Source organism: Sciurus carolinensis, chromosome 17 (genome assembly GCF_902686445.1).
Source record: "Sciurus carolinensis chromosome 17, mSciCar1.2, whole genome shotgun sequence".
NCBI lineage: Eukaryota > Metazoa > Chordata > Mammalia > Rodentia > Sciuridae > Sciurus > Sciurus carolinensis.
The window spans coordinates 38,650,194-38,671,205 of record NC_062229.1 but is presented as its reverse complement, the minus strand read 5'-3'; the positions used below and the strand labels follow the sequence as shown (position 1 = coordinate 38,671,205).

General features: G+C 37.1%; 1 protein-coding gene across 8 annotated transcripts in view; it reads left to right on the top strand.

The window, feature by feature from the left end:
• The window catches only part of Rbms3 (RNA binding motif single stranded interacting protein 3), a 662,520-nt gene that overhangs the window by 246,385 nt on the left and 395,123 nt on the right, over positions 1-21,012 (top strand). For all 8 annotated transcript variants that reach the window (XM_047530655.1, XM_047530658.1, XM_047530657.1 and 5 more), the window contains exon 4: positions 18,397-18,488. In XM_047530655.1, coding sequence (XP_047386611.1) covers positions 18,397-18,488 — 92 coding nt within the window. The remainder of the gene's footprint in view (positions 1-18,396; positions 18,489-21,012) is intronic.

The window sequence follows — 21,012 nt, the reverse complement described above, 5'->3', positions numbered from 1 at the left end:
GAAGGGAACACAGGCAACATATAACTCACCTGTGGATCTCATCTTTTGTAATTAATGAAATAATTTAAATATATTTTAGTGAAAATTATTTAAGATCTTTTCTTACAGAAAAACAATGACATTGCTTATTTTGTAGGTATTCTGAGTGATTTACATTTTACCTGAGCTTTCCATTACTGTAATCAAATACCTGAGATAATCTGCTTAAAACAAGAAAAGTTTATTTTGGCTCATGGTTTAAGAGGTTTCAGTTAATGATTGATTGGCCCCATGACTTTGAGTCTGTGGTGAGGCAGTACATTATATTGAAAGTGCATGGGAAAACTGTTCACCTAATGAAAGAAAGATAGGAAGAGGTGGGATTCCCACTATCCTCTTTGAGGGTGTGCTTCCCGTGACTTAATACCTCTCACTAGATCCTACCTCTTCAAGTTTTTACCATCTTCTAATAATACCATGGGCTGGCTACCAAGCATTTAACATGTGGGCCTTTGGCAGACACTTATGCAAGCTACAGCACATGCACTATCTCATTTATCCTTCAAAAACAGTCATATGGATTGTTCTGTTGGTACTATTGTTATCTCCCATGTTGCCAAGGAAGAAACAGAGGTACAGGAGGGGGATAATAATCAATATCTGGCATTGAAACTTTTATCTTGATTTCAAGTGCTTACCCAGAGTTCTCTGCTGGTTGGTTGTCAAACAATGACATATTATTGGGGCAAGAAGCCGACATCTACATGTACATATTCTTGCAAAATGTACTGATGCATTTCACGAGATAGAATGGTATTAACTGATAACAAAGAGGAGGCTGTGTAAAGTTGCTTTTCTCGCTGAACATGATTTAGTTACTGGTCTGTAGCATTCTGTCATTCTCAATTTTCAGAGTTGCTGGTTTTAGTATATTAGAAATCCAACTTGTTGAATGACTTTGGTTTGTTTTTATTGGCCAGGTGTGTTCCAGGAAAGAAATGAAAGTATGTGTAGCCTGATGGGCACCTTGGCAATCCTGAGCAAACCAAACATCACATGGCCCCTTCTGCTATTTTCTGTTGTCAACAAAATGACAGCCAATGATTTCTCACAATTTTTACTGCTGCCCAATCTTTTGATTGTTAATGAGTAGCTGAAAACATGATTCCTATTCAGAAATGTCTCATATTTGAAAATAGGTAGAAAAGAATTAAACAAATACAAATTCTTCAGACAGTGTAGGCCAAAAAGATCACATCTGCAGGCCAACTCTTCACTGGGAGTCACCCTGCTGGGCAAGAAAGAAGCTGGGATGTTGATGCCACAATCACCTGTGTCAGATGACACCACCCCTAGGAATGTTCCAGAAGCTCACCTCAACCACTTGCCCTCTCCCCCACCAGACAACCCAGGAGCAATTGATTTTCCCTTCAACCCACCTTCATTTCTATAAGATTTTTTGGGGTGTCACATTCAGAGAACTTTTGAGAATTTACCTCGAGTTGGTAATTACCTTCATGGAGGGTCTCCTATTGCATAAGGAAAATATCCAAAGATTTTTCCATAGGTATCACTCCCAGCTCAACCCCATGCTCCTTCAACCCATTCTTATCCCTCCTGATAGAAATCCTTGAAGCACAACCCCAGGTCAATCTTTAGTCAAAACCATTGCAGATTAAAAATACAATTCCTGTAGGGGAAGTCACTCTTGAGAGCAAGAACTCAACAGCACACCAAAATAGTGTCATTTGTGTTTTCATCTTAAAACTGTCACTTAGAAGAACTGAAAGATGGGGGGCATTTCTGGAAGAAATGCTTAGAAGAAGAAAGAGAAGACAAAAGAGTCAGAGACAAAGTCAAGGGTTTTAGAAGGTCATTGATTCACACTTTGAGCTGGGAGAGAGTGCAAGATCAGATCTTCTATGCTCCTTTCCTGTGAAATAATATTCAGAAGCATGTTTGGAAAGCAGAGCATCGTAGAGAATTGCCTTGTGTCCCATTTGTCATCTCCCTTCTATCCAACTCTCAACAGTCTTCCCGGAAAGGATTTGACAGAACTACCAGCAAGAATGCTGTAATTTCATACATCTGAGCCAGGACTATTTCTATTACTTTAAAAGATGTAGAGAAGGAAGGATATAAATGAATTGGCAAAAATGCTACCCTATCACTCTCAGTTCATACTTTATCCCATTTTCAATTACTGTTAACCCACCTGGGTTGGTTACTTTATTTATTCAGTGATGAGTATATTCCAGACACTTCTGCAGGTGGTTAGGACATTGTAGTGATTTTGCACTTATCTGAACCTTCAGCCACAATATATGAGTATGGAAATTCTTATATATTTAATCATTCTCCCTCTAATACCAACTGTATAACTGTCAGTGTTTTAACATCGTATTTGTACTTTTGTTTACTCCATTGCTGTTTATTGAGGGTTTAAATTGCACCAGTTATCTTCTGGATATAGATAACATTTTTAAAAAATTCTGTTTCTATCATAATTTTTAAAATTGAAAAGCATATTTCTAAAATGAACTTCCTGAATTTGTCATTTTTAAATATATATTTGTATTTATATATGTATGAATACGTATTTATACATATATATATACATATGGTTACACACAGAAGCTCAGATGCATAATGTCATCTGTATGCAAGTCATCTGTATTGTAATAAAAATTTCACTCTCTGAGAGTAATAATACTTATAAAGTATTGTAAGATTTAAGTGAGATAATCTACAAAAGGTATTATTACAGGTCCAGCATAGAGTATGTAACTTTGGGTTTTACTGTTTGAGATATGTACTTTGGGTGCTAGAGCATTTTGTCTACTTGAAACCAGGAAGTTTCAGCTCCTTGCAGAACCTGGCTAGGAGAGGATCTGGAGGGTCACTGTCAGGACCCCTCACTGCTTCAGGGTGAAATGCTTCTGATGAACTGGTAGCTCAGGCAAGTTGGCTTCTTGAAAGATAATGCCATGCTTTAGGGCTAGACACAAGTCAATTCCATCATTTCCGAGAAGAGAAGAACATCTTTAAAAATCAATCTCAGAATGTCTGATGTTATTGAAACTCTTGCTGCTTTGCTTCTAGAAGAGGATGCTTTAGGCAGCAAGAGTTTCCTTTAGCCCTGTGTTTTCATATTTTTCTTCCTCATAAGGACAGAAAGCAAGCTTTCTTGGAGCAATCTTTTGTTGTTGTTGTTTCCATGTGTAATTCATGCCCAGAGGGAATTCCAGGCTTCCTGTTCATCCACAGAAGAAACTGATATAAAATGAACAAGAGGGAAGTTTATTCTTACCTCACCAGCAGTTTGGAGAAGCAAACTTAAATTGTGTTCCAAAATTGTATATACTGTGTATATTATAACCTGTTAAATGGTTTAAGGACTTTTGTGCATAGTGGAGATGAGAGTTTTCAGGACCATCTGGGGGTGGAGTTATTAATGTGGACTAATATGTCAAAAAGAAGAAAACTTTGGCTTGTGCCACTATGTGCATTTTTGTGTGTTTAAAAACATTTCCAAGGTCATGTTTCTAAGGGCAGGACTTGAAAACAATGATTTCACTACCTCTGCACTTATCCCATTTCACGGAATTCTTTGTGATCTTGGAGGTTTTTTTCTTTTCTTTTCTTTTTTCTTTTTCGTTTTTTTTTTTGTCCTTTCAGGATGAGCCATCACCTCATCTATTATTTTTTTTTTCTTCTGCTGAGCAGTATCGTCCCTGACCCTTTTGTGAAGTCACAATAAACTAGGTAAGCAATGAGCAGGGCTCAGACACAAAGTCCTTTATTGATCTGAAAACCACACTGTGCTAACCTCACCTTAAATCCTGTAGCATAAAACTTTAACTACTAAAATAAATAAATAAGTAAATAAAAGGGAAAGAAAGCCAAAGCCAACATCATAATGTTTGACATCCGTGCTTTCAGTGCACATTTGACAAAACTCTGCTTTCCTACTATCATAATTTCAGTTATACATTGGGTATATTTGGAAAAATATATCCTTAGGTGATTTCATTGTTGTGTGACTATTATAGAGTACACTTACACAAGCCTAGTAGCCTATTACACACCTAGAATCTATTTAGACTCTATTAATACTCTCAGGGTATTGCCATCATGTATGTGGTCAGTCATTGACCAAAATGTCATTATGGGGCATATGACTACACTATCTTTTTAATTATGGTGACTTTTGCATCCAACATTTACCATGTTTCCCTCTTTCTCCTCACTCCCCATTCTCAATCCTATTTATTTTGAAACAAATACTTAAGTAATTATGATGTTCTGATGTCTCCAGTGTACTGTGAAAATTTCAAAGCTCCTCAATTGTTAAAGATTATTATAATGAACTTCTACATACTTTTTGCTTAAATTCATCATGTCTCAAAGTTAAATATTTCCCCTGTTGTAGCCCAAAGTATATAAATAACAGATCAGGCCAGCATTATTATTTTAGAGTACATGTTGCTATAATTCTCCTTAAATTGCATTATAATAAAAGGACATTTTAGAAGAAGAGAAGTCAGAAATGGTTTGTCAAGAATTGTGTGAGTTTTAAAGTTATTTTGGTGACCTGATAAAAAAGTGTAGTAAGTGCTGGGAATATAGTAATGGAAAGAAATGATCTTGTCCTCTATTATCTCGGCATCATTTATAGTCAGGAAGGGTAAAATGCGATAATCTTTTATTTTCTCTACATTTTTTCCCTAGATTTTTAATCTCTAAGGGGAGGAAGCTTGTTTTTACAAATAATGTAAAAACATGATAAAAATGTACAGAAGTTAACATTTGCCATTTTAACCATTTTAGTAAGTGTACAATTCAGTGGTGCTAACTACACTCCCAATATTACAACCAACACCAATATTTCCAAAACCTTTCTGTCCCCTAGAAATTCCATACACAGTAAATAATAACTCTTAATTATCCCTGCTCTGGCCACTGACATCCTCCAGTGTACTTCCCATCTCTGTGAATTGCCTATACTATATACTTCATGTAAGTGGAATCATACAATACTTGTACTTCTGTGTCTGTGCTATTTCACGTCGTACAATGTGTTCAAGGTTCATCTATGTTGAAGCATGTGTCATAATTTCTTTCCTTTCATGGGTGAATAATATTCCACCATACATTTGTACCATATTTGTTTATTCATTCATCTATTGAATGATAAGGTGCAATAATCTCAGGAGCAAATTAAATAAATAATGTAGATTGTGCCACCACAGTAAAGGGTGCTAGCAGCAGTTGGTGGTGGAGGCCAAGGGAAGAAAGGAGCTGAGCCTCTAGAATGGGAGGTGAACAACCACGTAGGGAATGGCAGATGCATCAGTCTCATGGCAGCCTAGTAGGGGGAATAGGAGAGCAGCATGAGGTGTTGGGTGTTAGGTTTAGGATTAGGATTAAACAATCCATTGCCATTTAAACAATCCATGGTCAGGCAGTGTTAGCCATTCTGTATCATCTCACAGAACACATAACTATTTCAACTCCACTGTAACAAAGTTGATTAAAAAATTATAGAATAAGAGAAAAAAGAAAAAGGAAAGTTTTGAAAACTCATATTCATCTCCATGTCCATTGTCTCTACTTTAATCAGAAGTAAGCTTTCTTTCTACCACAAGCTGCAGGTTTTCGTGACAAGCACACTGCTTGGAGTCTTTACGGTTGTCCTGTGTTGAAGTGGATATTTCTCTATTGGACTTCTGTATTCCCTTAAGAGATGCTATGTGTCTCATTTGTCTTTTTCTCCTTCCATAGCACCTAGCTCAGAATTCTCAAAAGGACCTCGCTGAGCATTTGTTAAATCAATAACAATGTTTTTATATTTATATCCTGCCTGGTTCCCAAAAAGGCTGAACAGGAAAAGGAATTGATTTTCAGAAGCTGATAAATGAGTGCACTGGTCTTGGCACTGGAACCCACATCCTGTCTCCAGGTGTGAAAACTGAGGGCCAAGTGGGGTTTTCAACCTACCACCTTCACATCTGTGCTTGCTTATTGATTTAACAATATGCTGATGACGAACTCTCTGTTCTCTGATAGGTAAATGCTGCGCAGACCCTCAGCTTTGTCTTTCTTAATGGCGCATTATTTCTCTGTAGACAGTCCAGTGGTTGAATCAGTGTTGGCAAACTGCAAAGAGGTGGACATGACACTGTAACAGAAGACAACTATTAGGTCCCATTATTACATCAGCGGAAGGAAAATGGAAGGAGCATACTGGTCTATTGCACAACTGCCACTGCGGTTGTTGCAGGGCAAGTCTGTAAATCAGTCCTCCGTGCTCATCTTTGAGAAGTCATTCTCTTCCATTCTGCATACCTTCTTCCTAGGCAATTCCTGGTGTTCTCAACTGGCAGATTACCTGGCATATTAGCTTTTTAAAATATGACATAAGTTCACCAATTCCTTCCAACTCATAACACTTTAAAATTGCGACTCCAAATTATTCCTGTAAAAATAGTTGATCTTTATGACTCCTAAGGGATTTCTTATTTTAATCTGAAACCTTCAGAAATGGTTCACTTTTGTGGAAATGATGGGGGAATGTCTGCCCTTAGCAGTTTTTGTGTTCAAGGGCAAATCAACCTCTGCGCTTGCTAACTTTAATTTTCCAAGGGTTATGAGACTTTAATTTGATTCTTTATCCAGTGTGCATAAAATGTTCACTGGAATTTGCATAATACATTTATTGTATAATCACTCTTCACATTGGTTACCTGCTTCATCAAATGAACATTCCTTCTTTAAAGGGATGTATTAATGTAGGGCCAATTTGAACTTTGTAACTAAACAGAATTAGGTATATCTCCGATGGACAAACATAAAAGAGAAAGGGGAGGAGGGCATATACTCATTCTGAAATAGGCTATTATGTAAAAGTAGCCTGATCCTGTATTTTCAAATATTCGTTTTTCAAACACAAGCAGAAGGAAGAGTGCTATCTTCAAAAATATAAATACATGTTATGTGGAGAAGGAAATGCACTTGTCTGATTTGTCTTGGCATATATTCAGGACAAGTGGATTAATTAAGGACCTACATTTTAGCATAGTCTGAGAAGGGGAGAGGTAGAGAGGAAGCCTTAGGCACTAGGCCGGGTGCTTTAAATGCTTTCAAATTCATTCACTGCCCAGAGCTAACATATAATTTGGATAATATTATTATTACCCTTCCTTTGATTGAATGTTTTATGCCTAAAGACTCGTTGTTACAAATAGCAGAACTAGGATTTGAACCCAGAATGTCAGATGGTGATATCTTTGCTTTTCTACAACATCAGCTTTCTGTCAAAAACCCTTGTGTAGTTGAGGGCTGCCACAGGAGAGTGTGTACTTTCTAACATTACAACTGGCTGAGGTGGCGCCCTAGAGAAGTATTTGGCAAAGAGACTGTAGGGAGATTTGAAAATCAGACAGAGATTGGGTAAGATGATTTTTAAGATGCCCAGTTCTCCCTGCTGTTAGATGAGATTGACAGGTGTCATCCAGACTCTAAGAGTGTCTTGTTGCTATCAGGGACATCTCTATTGTAGAGTATATATGGGTCACCTGAGGATCTTACCAAACCATACAGCCTAATTCAGTAGATGTGGGTGGGTCTGGAATTCTGCATTTCTGGCAAACTCCCACGTGATGCCAGCATTGCTTGTCAGTCTCCAGATCAGACGTAGAGTAGCAAAGTGCAGAACCTCTCATGTGGGGCCCCAGTGGTCTCTACTTGCAGAGTGTCTCCCCAGAGATCATTATAGGGCAATGTATGTAAAAGTCCTAAACAACACAGTTTCTTAAATTGCATCTCAAACCACATATTCTAGGATCCTGAAATAATATAATAATATTCCCTTTATATAATGAAGATGCTGCCTAAAAGGGGGGCAGGGGTTGAGAACTCAGCTGTAAGTCATGAATCAGTAGCGATTTAAAGTAACACAAAAGAATTGGTATCATCACCAAGAACACCAATTTACAAATTATAGTAAAATTTCCATGGGGGAAAACACGGCTTTGATTGTTGAAAAAGACCAAAAAGCTCTACTTTCAACTTATAGATAAATATGTAAACATGGTATAATGACATGGCTATTCAAATTCTTAGTATCCTTTTTGAATCAGAGATTTCAACTTTTGTCAAATAAGGTCTTGATATTTGTCCAAAATTTCTTTGAGATGGTTCCAACTTAATTATAGTGAGAAGGAAAATGGGCTTCCGATCCCCTGTATTTCAGGAGGTAGGTATTTGAATTTGATTAAACTGACTTCTGATATATTTGATTTATAATGCATCAGAGTCCTTTTTAGAAACACTTTTGAATGAAACAAAAAGCTTGGCAAGAATCGCTTTCTAAAGCTTAGACTTTGAGTCATTATCTATTTCTATATTATCAATATTTTAAAAGTTTCCATATCTTAGAACAAAGTCAGTTTTTCAAGTTAGAAGCCATTTGGCTAAAGCATACTGAAGGGCTCAAAAATCTTTGAGAAATAGACAATTAAAGTGCTGAAACTATTATATTGATAGGCTTGTAGAGATCCATATGTATTGACCAGGAAAAGCAGCCATATGTGCAATTGAGAGAAAAATCAGATCATAAAACTGCATTATGGTTAAAAATGAAGGAATAAAATTTAATTAACAAGTTATTTACCTTTGGGTTATGACATTATACCTCATTTATCTCTGTATTGGCTAAAAATTTTATAATGGAATGTTTAACTTTTAAAATTAGAAGAAAACAAATTACTATTTATTTTTAGGAAAAACATAGATAATTGGAAAGCCATTCACAAAAATCATGAGTTTTGATATCAGGAATTCTATTTTACTATTCTCTAAATTCCTGTTTCTAATACATAGAACAATGAGAGCTTAAAAATTGATTCTAGTTGCTTTTTCAATGGGATCATCAGAAGGAATCAAAGGATAGTTTCTGGGAAGGTAAACTAAAGCACCACAGGTCTTGTTGGAAATAAATTTACCTTTCTCTGACTGCTTTTTTGTTTGGATTGATTTTTTTTTTTTTAACCATGGGTTTTGGTCAGTTTTTCTACTTCTGTGACCAAAAGACTGGACAAGAACAATTAGAGGAAGAAAAGTTTACTGGGGGGCTCATGGTTTCAGAGATCTCAGTCCTAGATCCCTGACTCTATTCCTCTGGTTCTGAGGTGAAGCAGAACATCTTGGCAGAAGAGTGTGGTAGAGGAAAGTAGATCAGGATATGATCACCAAGAAGCAGAGGAAGTCTCCATTCACCATGTAAAAAATATACACCCCAAAGGCATGCCCCCAGTGATGCACCTCCTCCAACTACACCCTACTTGGCTACTACAGTTACCATCCAGTTAATCCCTATCAAGTGATTAATGCACTGATTAGGTTAACTCTCATAACCCAATCATTTCACCTCTAAACTTTGTTGCGTTGTCTCACACAAAAGCTTTTGGGGGACATATAATACTTAAACCATAACACCATGGGCATATGTTACTATCAATTGCCTGTATATACAGTTAACTTTTTAAAAATTTAGTAAAAACTTAGAATTGTGTTTTGCATGTCAGGTGGAATGGAGGAAAGTAATGTGGGGTCCAAAAAGCCACTATGTCTCATGATGATAGGGACAGCATTTGTGGATTTTTTTTTTTTTTAAACTCTTTGGAAGAAGGCCTATAAACATATAACTGAAGGGTGTATTCAATAAAATATGCTCATAAGTTATGAAATGCACAACTGTAGTTTAATGGAACCTTTCAAAGCATGTAGAAATGTATTTTGTCAAAAGTTTGAAAGGAAGCAATAATGGAAGGAGTTCTATCTCAGAAAAATAATGATAGTCAAAAGCATGTGGGTCTCGTATGGAAATTCAGAGAAGTGACACATTGGTGGTGGAACTATCTAGAATATAGAGGGTGACAGGAACACAGGCATGCATGTGATACCAGCTTTCCCAAAAGGTTATCCTCGTGCATTCCTTTGGGTGGATCCCGGGTCTAACTGCACAAGTCCATCCTCTGTAGATGATGGGTGGTGAGGAAAGGGGTGTTTCTGTTTTAGGGATGAGTATAGACATGCTTCCCAAGTCATTTACGGGGGTCATTGATTACATTATGTGGATTAAAGTACCTGGGAGGGAAGTAGGTGGTCCTCCAATTGATGCTCACACACCCAGGTCATTATCTCTGTTCTTTGCATGGAAGAATAGTCCTACCCATCAGCAAGGCTAGAGCAAAGAGAGGGAGGGAGGACTGGGCAGCTGGAATTAAATCTTAGTTAGGTTAGCCTACCCTACTGTGGACTGGGGATACTAGAGCTATAATTAAAGTGTTCAGTTATAGCTTGCTTCCATCATAGTTACAAACTCAGTGGAATTGTTTTATCAATACCCTGGGCTTGCTCCCGCAGTCATCATTACACACTTGCTTCTCTGGCTGTTTGGATGGAAGAGACACACAGGACCCACAGTTCACACAGACATATATTTTATTAGACACTTTCAACACCTTTGATAGCATAGGAATCTTCACTAGATGCTTCCTAGAGGTTAATCTGCCATTTACAACCAAGTAAACTGCTACTTGAAACTACAGTATTGTAATAAAATAATGGTTGGTCCTGATGAAGCCTTTGGCAAATCAGTGTTTCTTTAATCTCAATAAAGCATAGTGATTGCACTAAGTCCATAAATAATGATCCTGATCCTAATTTTGACTTTATTCACTATAAAGAAGCAATTTGTCTCATTTAAAAATCAATTGAACAGGGTGAGGAGGGAAGTGAGATTTGGGATTTGAATTTGTGTTTAGTTTAATAAGACATTTTGTGCAACATAAATGGAATGAGAAAGTGTCCCATTTTCATGTGGCATACTACTAAGTACTTTGCTCTCTAAATTTATCTGTCTTTGTAATTGTTTTATCCTTCCCGGAAATTCCATTTGAGATCTATTTCTTTTTCTCAGTTCTCACTTTTGTGCACAAAATGTACTGAGTTTTCCTCCACCTGAAAAAAACCCATTGCCATTCTAGAATACTAGCACTCTCTTTCTATTTTTATGTAGTATTGATCCTCTCTGTACCTCGTATTTAAGTTAATTCATTTCAACTGTGCATATAAACTGAGAAAGAATAATGCATACATGTATACATAAATTTGGAATGTGGATAATTTTACCATCATACCACATATGGAAGAGAACCTAGATTATTCAGTTCTGTTGAATAAAATTGCCCACAAAATTATGCATAGATCACTGTATGAAAGTAGTTCAATAATATAAAGAGAGTTTAGACTGTGCCATTTTGCATATACCTATATATCTTAACCTCTATGTATAAAAGCCTCCTCCACTGTATTTAAATTTCTTTATCAACTGCACTAGATCATCAATTCTTTGAATTTATGGAAGGACCATGCTAGAATTTCCTTTCTTTTCCTTATAGTATCTAGTGTGCCATTTTTCTTGCACATAGTAGATACTTACTAAATTTAATAATGATAATAACAGAAGAGTTATATGATGGTTCAAAAGTGTCCATAATAGCAGGGAAATTCTATTCCAAACCTGATATCTTGTTTTAGTGTTTCTGGCATTAGAAAATCAGAATGTTTAATGCAATTAAGCTAGAAGATTTGAGCAATATAGTGAACATTGCATCCATCTTATTTGCCTGCATCTGCTAGTTGTCTGAGGCTGCAGTCCTTTGTACAGACAGTACATATGATCTTTCATTGATGTATAAAATCATTGGATCCTGTTGTCTAAAGACATTTCAAAGCATAAGTGGTTTCAAATTATGATGATTTAGAGTTGTTTTGTTGTGGTGGTGGGAGGTTGTTTTGCTTCTTTTTTTTTTTTTTTTTGTCTCCAAAATAATCCTTGTTGGCTCTGACTTTTGCATTCTACCACAGTTTATCTTCTGCCTTTGTTTTTTCACAGCTCTAAGGTGGACTCAGTGACTATTTTATTGGTTCCTCCGTCACATCCAGGCTTCCCCTTAAGGGTCACTTAGAGGAAATGGATGCAAATATACCAAAGAAATGATTAGGTTTTCTTTAAAACTTTATAAGTAAAAAAGTAGCAATGAAGTTATCAGTGCTGTCTTTTTGATACCACTGTTTACCAGTGACGAGTTCTGCTTCCTCAGGTGTTGAAGTATAACATCAGAGAAGCACTCCAAGGCAAGCAGATTAAGCAGGTTTTATTTAAAGATAATAATATAGACTTCTCCTGGGAAGAAGGGGGCCATGGCTGATGTTCTAGACTTCCCAAGAGTGAGCACGCCCTACATGTTTTATAGGTTAAGGTCTCTTTTGTTCTCCAGTTCTCTCCCCGCTTATCTCTCCTTCCTTCCTAAGTGACTAGGACTGGTTTTGCAGGTGAGATGCATAAAGTGAGAAGCAGATGGGCAGGGGGAGAGCCAAAGTTATTCAGCCAGGCAAGGGTCCAGGGGTCATTAATTAGCAGCTCCTTACTTGTAGTCCTTGATAAGGGCAGGTAAATTTGATAATCAATGGACTCCAGAGATCCTTGACATTCCATTCTCCCAGGGGCAGTCTCCAACTTCCAGAGGCAGATGGCTTTCATGGCCTCCACTTCCTGGATTTGACCAGATCCTTTATTTCTACACTAATTGCCTGTCCCCAATTCTGGCTTCATTTTGTCCACCATCTTTGGAAACTGTAAAGTCCAAAAATATGAGAGATTCATTTCAGTGATCACTCAATAGTGAAGAATACAAGAGAAATCCAGCGAAAATACAGAGGCAAATGCCACCAGGGTTCTGGACAGCCTGCATACCTCACTCTCCTCCTCCTGCAGGCTGCCCCTCACCTCTGCTACTCAGTCTTCCCATTCTGAGCCCAGACAACAGCCACAGCATACTGTGAAAGTATGCATACTCCTAAAAGGTAGGAGGGGGAATTGGTGAGAGGCCAATTCTTAAACATCTTCAACTGTTAAATTTGAGTAGAACTTCAGTTGGAAATATAATTCTTAGCCAATGCACTCACTTATTCTGTACAGAAATCACATTTGACTCACAGCTGGATCGTCTTTGAAAGAAGTTGGGTGTTAGACCAAACCATCTGCGTTTCAAGTGGGCTTTTATGGCAGTCATTCTGAAGAGGAAGAACAATACAAATGTTGTGAAATTCTGTGTGCAGTTACACTTTGAGAGCAAGTCTCCCTTGGCTGGTTATAGATGCCACTGGAAATCTAAAACAGTTCTGGTTTTATCATTCCTCTCCTTATGTGCAGCAATCCCAATGTTGGTAAATAGATAATCAGTTTAAACAGAGAATTTAAAGAGTCAGCAGCAACACAGAAGTATAAAATAAGCTGTAAAAGACGGCAAAGGGACTTCTAATGAAATTCTAAGTGGATTGTCACATAGACGTTCAGTTGGGTGGCAAAAGTCAAAGGGAATATGTTAGCTACAGTTGCATTAAAGGAAACAAAACAAGAACCCTCTGGCAATTGTATATTTATATCTACACACACACAAACACATACATGCATACACATACATATGTACTCATACACACATATACATGCACATATCTATTTATTTATACATGTTCATATATTTATATTTTCTTTTCTCTAAAGTCACTTGGCTAGTAGTGCAACAAAAATAGCCAAACGTTCAATTAACACACAAGGTTTAAAGCATTTCAGGAAAGCATTGATTAGATCTGTCAATGGAATGAGTGCGTTTGGCGAATGACCTAATTATCACAGAGTCGGTTCTTTCCCACTGCTCCACTTCCTGCTAATTGCAGAACTGCTGGCCTTCTCCCCCTGACACGGAAGAAAAACAAGGACAGGGGTGTGTGGAGAAAACAGTGACATTCAGTTTTAATTCATTTGAACTTGCTGCCAAGCTTAATTACATAATTGGGAAAGTGATATGGGTGGGCTTATAACCACGTGGGCCAGGGTTTCCAATGGTTGATGTTTGCCCGAGTTCTTTTGGGGGTTTTAGCAGTTACCATAAAGCATTATTAGCCAGGGCTGAACTAAACTCCCTACCCTTCCCCTCACCAGATGGAGGTACCAAGGTTCCTGTTCCCAGACTTGATTATTTGTCATTAAGGAAAGCAAATTGAAACCAAATTGAAGTTGCTTTATTCCTCAGTAAATGCATCATTATTCTCTAGTGGCAGCCTCGTATTTCATTTTGTTTTCTTCTGATTGTGATGTAGTATCTGCTGTCACGTAAAACTCAGGAATGCAAGGTTTATTTCCAGAATGGGAGTATTTTTCAGGGTTGCTTGAGATACTTTTACCTCTGAACTTTCATTTTAACTAGTGAAAGTATTTGTGAAAGTCACTTAACTCGGTGAACTATTTCAGATTTGGTGACTTATCCCTTATTTATAATTTTGTTCGTGGCGTCTTTGCTTCTCTATTGGCTTGGAGCCATCAGTACAGATGTTTGGACGAAGCGCCTGCTCTCTCCTTGCTGGCTTTATGACTCTTTAGATGTATGCTTTATTCAAAGTTCAGCCATAAGTTCCCTATTTCAGAGAAACTCAGGATGTCTCCCGTCCTTGCAGAAATTTCTGCTGTTTGGATAGGAGTTCAGCTCTGGAGATCATTATCTTGATTGTGTAATATCCTGTGTAATGTGTGAGTAGGAAAGAAAGTGGGGAAACTAGAAAGAAGTCACACTAGAGTAAAGAACAAGGATCACATATTATGGAACTGCCTTGCTAGGCGAGCATGGCTGTACCAAAGCGATGACATCACATTAATATTGTTATTTACAGTCAAGAATAATTAGTAGACATTTGTATCAGTTAATCACCATGGTCGTCTGCAAAGTAAGCTAACATCTTTTAAATGTGCTTTGAGTTTATTTTGACAAATATTTATTAAACACTGGCTATGTGTTAGAAACAGTTCCAGTACAGAGGGCATACCAAGAAATAACACCTGGTAACCAAGCGTGCTCTTTGTTATTCTTTCTAGTTCTTGTAAGTGAAGGCACAGTGCTTTCATGTGTTCTTGTGTGGCCTAGATTCCACCCCATCTGCACCCTTCTACCTTCCCGTGAACATAATTTTATGAATTATCCCCTTGATCTTTTGAAGCTTTAATCTTTTATTATTGGCTTGATCTTTCCAATTCATATTCAAAAGTGAAAAGAACAGAATCTGTCTTATAGTAGGTGGTCAAGAAATATTTGTTGTTCACACTGGAACGAGGTGAGAAGAGATATGCCCATACACATACACATATATCTACCCACTGCATTTCCTATCTTAAAGCAAAGAATAACTACAACAGAATGCTCAGTTGACCTCATATCCCTTGCTAGCAAAATCCGTTTCTTAATTCTCCATCCATGTTGAGAAGGTCTATAAGTGCTCTTTACCTCCTCTTCTGCCTTCCTCTTTAGCATCTCAGGTACGCTTCCATCCTCACACTTTTCTGAAGTAAAGGATGCTAGCAGCAACAAGTTGCTGAGCTTGCTGGACATTTTCAGGTCCCCTGCTTGCTCACCCTCTTGGTTATACTGGACACAGGTGCTCTCTCCTTCCTTCTTGGAACATTTTCTTACCTTGGCTTTGAGATATCATCTTCACTTTTCATTTCCTTCTTCCTCTTGAATTCTCCTTTAGCCTTCTTTGCAAATTCATTTTCTGGTCTTGCACCTAAATGTTGAAATTGTTCAATTTCCAAACCTGGATCCTTTTTTTTTTTTTTTTAAGAAATTCTTACTATAGGCCTTGTCTATTTCCATCTCTTTAAAGACATCTTTATGCTCTTGATTTCCTGATTTGTATTTTCAATTCCATCCACTCTTCTGGGCACCAGTCTAATATGTACAACTGTTCCTTGACATTTCTACTGTGATGTCTCCCAGGCTTTTCTGACTCAACATGTCTCAAACCAATATCTTAACTTTCCCACCTATTGGAACTTCCTCCACTGTCCCCATTCCAGTAGGTCATGTTTCCACTCACCCAGGGCTTATGGAAATACCCAGTAGTATCCTTGTCATCTGTCCCCTTTACTCCCAACCCAATAAATCTATCACCAAATTCTTTTAATTCTGCCCACAAAATATTGCTCAAATCATCCATTTTATCCAGTCCATTCCACTGCTAGCTGCCATTCCTATGAATTACTGCAATGGCTCCTAAGTTATCCCCCTCATTCCACTCTTGCAGCTCACCTTTCCTGTAATGATTCAGTCTTCAACTAAGGTGATATGTATTTTTTTAATGCAGATCATTTCGTGCTACTGGTTCCTTAAAATTTTCACTAATGAACAGTCAATAGTTAGATTCTATATCAGTGTCTTTCTTTCAAGGGAGACATGCCAGTTTGTGATTACAGATTTATTTGTCTGCTTATTTGCCTCATGTCCATCTCTCAACTCAACTGAGTTGCATCCAAGTAGGAACTGGGACTGTTTTTTCCATAAGATTTTCTACACTGTGCTTGTCATAGTGCCTGACACAGCATTTTACAATTGAATGAAAGAATGAACCTCTGAGTAAATGAGGAAGACTGACTAAAGCATGAGGTGGAAGGCGGATAATGTCTAGTCCTCCTTTGGGGAGTGTGACTATTGACTAGTCATCCCATTAGCAAATGTGCCAACTAAATGAGCTGGATTGAATTCTTTCATGAAATTGTTTTAGTTCATGTCCCGTTTTCAAAATCCAAGTCACTTGCAAGAATTAAGTCCTCTCTTTGGTGAACCTCACAGGCTACAAAGTAGGATTGTAAAAGAGTTTATGATGTATTTGAAAGGGCCTATGCAGGCTTGGTTTCAAATCCTGGATCTGCCAGTTAAATGACTTGTGATTTTTGACCCATTGATCCTCTCACCTATGCCTCAGTTTTGATGTGTGTATAAGGGTTTCAATGTTACATGAAACTCTATGACTTCACTACATGTCAACAAGTCAAACTCCCAGCAAAGCCTATGACATAAGAAGATAATGTCTAAATTCTGGTTTTTCTTTGTTTCCCCCAATTCCACATCTTGACTTTTTGTACTTTTTCTGTTTGCTACTTTTTTTTCTATTTTACTCATCCTCATGGGTGGCAATATTCTTATTACCCACATAGTTTGAATTTTGCAGGAAGAGAAGAATTAGCAGTACTTACAGAACAGACTTCCTTTTGGATTAGAAATACAAACTTCACAGCTTCTCTGCCCAGCTTTTCAAGAGCATTTTATGGTACACTGCTGTGTAACAAGTTCATTTTAGGCTACCATGCTGGGAGGGAGAAAAAGAAGATGGGATTCGAGTAGAGAAAATTAAAAAGTTAATTAAAAGAAACAACTTGGTAATTGAATTCCCTAGCTCTCGTCTTTGGTTATTGAGGTGGGGGGGTCATAGCACATGGTTAGTAGGTTTGCTTCTGTGATTCGCCTCAAAACTTCTAAATGAGGTATGTATGAAAATATAGAGCAAATCCCTGCCTAGCAGATAAGAGGAGTTGTAGGAATACAAGGTTGGCGTTTTAGGAGCACCCACCAAAGCTGCTCTCATACTCTTTCTTGAGCATTTATATTTTTAAATATTCTTAGCAGCTGACATTGCCATTAGACTAAGTCCTGGACTAGTATCAGTGAGCATAAGAGCATACAAAACTCTCTTTTGATTGAACCTGCTTTACTGTTCCTTTGGCCTCACAGTATATATACACTCATCCAAGCACACAGTTCATAAGCAACTTATGTCTTTTTCAGGTTGTGCTCAGGTAACCCTCAAGTGGATGTTTGCTTCTTATTTTTAAAAACTTGAACATTTATCTACTGATTCACTCCTTCTTAGATCACTGAACAGTTGACATATTTTGTTTAAGATGTTAACATTGGAAGAGGCAAGGTTCCATGATGAAGTTCTAGCTTTGTAAACCAAACAGATCTAGGTTCAAGTCCTAACTCACCCACAGCCTTTATTTATTCATTCAGCCAGCACCTGTTTGTTGAATGCCGACCATGCAGCAGGTACTATTGCAATGGCTCATGATAACCTCATGCAAATTCTTATCAGGGCTTTTAGTAAGGTACTTTAAATTAACTTCAGGGGTAGACATTTTTGTATCTGCAGCTTTTCGTTCTCACTCTTGCAGTAAATACATCGAAGAAAGAAGAACTTAGAACATAGAACAATATATTACCTTATCACACACGGGTCTAAATCAGATTGCTTTTGATTTAGTGCTCTCTAGAAATCAAGTTATTGCTTTATGGTGGTATTTCTCCCAAAGCTCTAAGGACCACTGATTTGAGAGCCTTCATGTTCAATCTGGTTATGTTCAGAAGAAATGAATGCAAGTCTTCCCAAAAAAACCTGTGTCCACCACTATGATAGAGGTGCAGTTGCCTGTGAGTGCTAACAGGGGCTTTTGTATTTTCACAGGTTATGGTTTTGTAGATTTTGACAGTCCTGCAGCTGCACAGAAAGCTGTAGCATCCCTCAAGGCAAATGGCGTGCAGGCACAAATGGCCAAGGTAAGACTTCAGATTCGTGTGTGTGTGCGTGTGTGTGTGTGTGTGTGTGTGTGTGTGTGTGTGTGAAAGAGAGAGAGAGGGAGAGGAGGGAGAAAGTGTGGGGAAGAGAGATCGCAAATATTTCTCTTTTGTGAATTGACTCAGAAGTGGAGTTTATAATAATTTGGTTTATATTTTCTTGCTGGGGAAAATGAACTACAATAGACTTTGTTTAGAGTAATCTGACTGATTTATTTCATTGTTTCGCTGTGTATATTTATTAATGTGCTTTTTGTTACAGTAAACTCATGAATTAATTAAGGCTACTTGTGAAGTACTCTGTTTTGCCAGAGAAAGGAAATATATGTGTACTTGTGTTGAGGATTTTCACTGGTAAACCGAGTTTTGGTGTACTGGTATAGTTACTGGCAAGTTGTCTTTGATTAACTGTGTGTTAAAACATCTAGTTACTGTGATTTTGAGGAGAACTGATCGTTGGATGATGGAGTTGTCTGATCTGTGCAGGGAAGTGAGTTCACTGAAGAGTACTTTATAATACTAGAATTTCATTTTGTCCAGAAACATCAAGTTTTCCTAGAAAAAAATTTCTTAGATATTGATGATTTTAATATTATATTATGGAATAAGTTGTTGAGAACCTTCTGTCTGAAATTATAATGCAGTTTTATATCTAATAAAATACATAAAATTATCTATAATAGTTTTGTATCCTGACTGCAATATAGTTATAAGAATCTGCACATGTAATAAAATAATATAGAACTATACATAAAACAGTAGACCATTGGTTTCCTGGTTTTCATGTGGCAAACTATTTATATAATATGGAACCTTTGGGGAAACTGGGTGAATGATACCAGGGATCTCTCTGTACTATCTCTGCAACTTTCTACAAATTTATAATTAGTTCTAAAAATAAAAAGCTAAAAAATTCATTTATAACACTTGGATGCTTGCTACTAATTTATGTTTAAAGTAGTAGTCATTTTGGATTTATTCACATGCAATATCAGTTTTTAAATACATTTTCTGATTAATAGTACTGACCCTGTTTATCTCTAGATTGTCAAAATTTGGGGTAAATACCCAGCAGATCTTGAAATCCTTATTTGAGGCATTTATGCCATATGCATGTACACCATTGCCTTTATTGGTTCCTGTTAGAGCTGAATGTTATAAGAATAGAATAATCAATTTTTTAGTCATTCAGATTTTTAAAAATTGCTAACAATTTCGGACAGTGTTTTCCAATTTTAACCTCAGATTTCTAGCGGTGGACTACTAGTTCCCATGATTTCAGTTGCCTCCTGGCAAGCAGATGCAGCCCACATCTGTTCACCTTGAGTTACAAGTCACTTCCTTTACAGATTACTTTGGTGGACTCCTTGTCTTTTATGACCCTTTAATTGCTATTCAAGGCAATATAAATTAGAATCTGAATTCTTTCAGCTGTGTAATGTATTCTTCATCAGGATTATGCCTAGAAGTTTTTGATTTTGGTCATGAACTAAGATTGATGAAGTTAATGTTTTTAATTAATAAGGAAATTGCGTACATGTTTTGGTTTAAAGGTTAGTTGGTGATGAATCAACCGCAACTTAAGTAGCAATTTTCTGTATCCAGAAAACAAATAATAAACATAGCTGTTAGTTGTATGCAAAATATACTTGAATTTGAAGGGAAGACAAAATCTATTGACAAGAAAATGATTTTTAAAAGTACACAAGAGAAAAATTGTTAATGGGATATCTTTGATTTATTCTATTGGTAAACTCCTGAATTTTGGAAGTAGCTAAATTGTAGCAGTTTAGAAATAATGAATATAGCAAGTATTATTTCTATAGTGTCAAATATTCTCAGAATACATATACGTGTATATATGTGTGTGTATGTGTGTGTGTGTGTGTGTAACTATATTGGATATAAACAGAGACAGAAATTTGACATTAATTTATAGCTACTGGGAAGGCACTAGGAGTATTTTTTCCCTGTTTCTTGGCATTCTGGTGCAAAAGGAAACTCCATCTCTCTTAGCTTCATTCTTACACACACACACACACACACACACACACACACACACACACACTGACATCTCATCCAGTTAAGAGGTTATCAAATGGGAAATATTTGAAAGAGCTTTAAAATGATTATTTACTCTAGCCAGCTTTTTGGCCTTTGACCCATACCCAAGGTACATAGTAAAGAGATTTTGATTAGAAGGTTTAAAATCACTTTGATTTCCAGAGCTGCTCTCATATTTTACATTATCAGTTGTGTTGTCTGTGAAGTAAATTCTTATTCCCTTTTTCTCGCAAACTTTGAACCTAAAGCCTAAAGCTTTAGATGCACATCTGCTTACTGGAAAACATTCAGCAATAAATGAGTCTGTAATTTAACCACCTTGAAGAAGATAAATAGCCTCCCTTTGACAATGAAATGGAACAGGCTCGACCACCTGCATTAGCAGATTTCTCCCTGAGCTATTGGATTTCATGGCACCTTTTCCTTTGTCCTGGTGGTAACT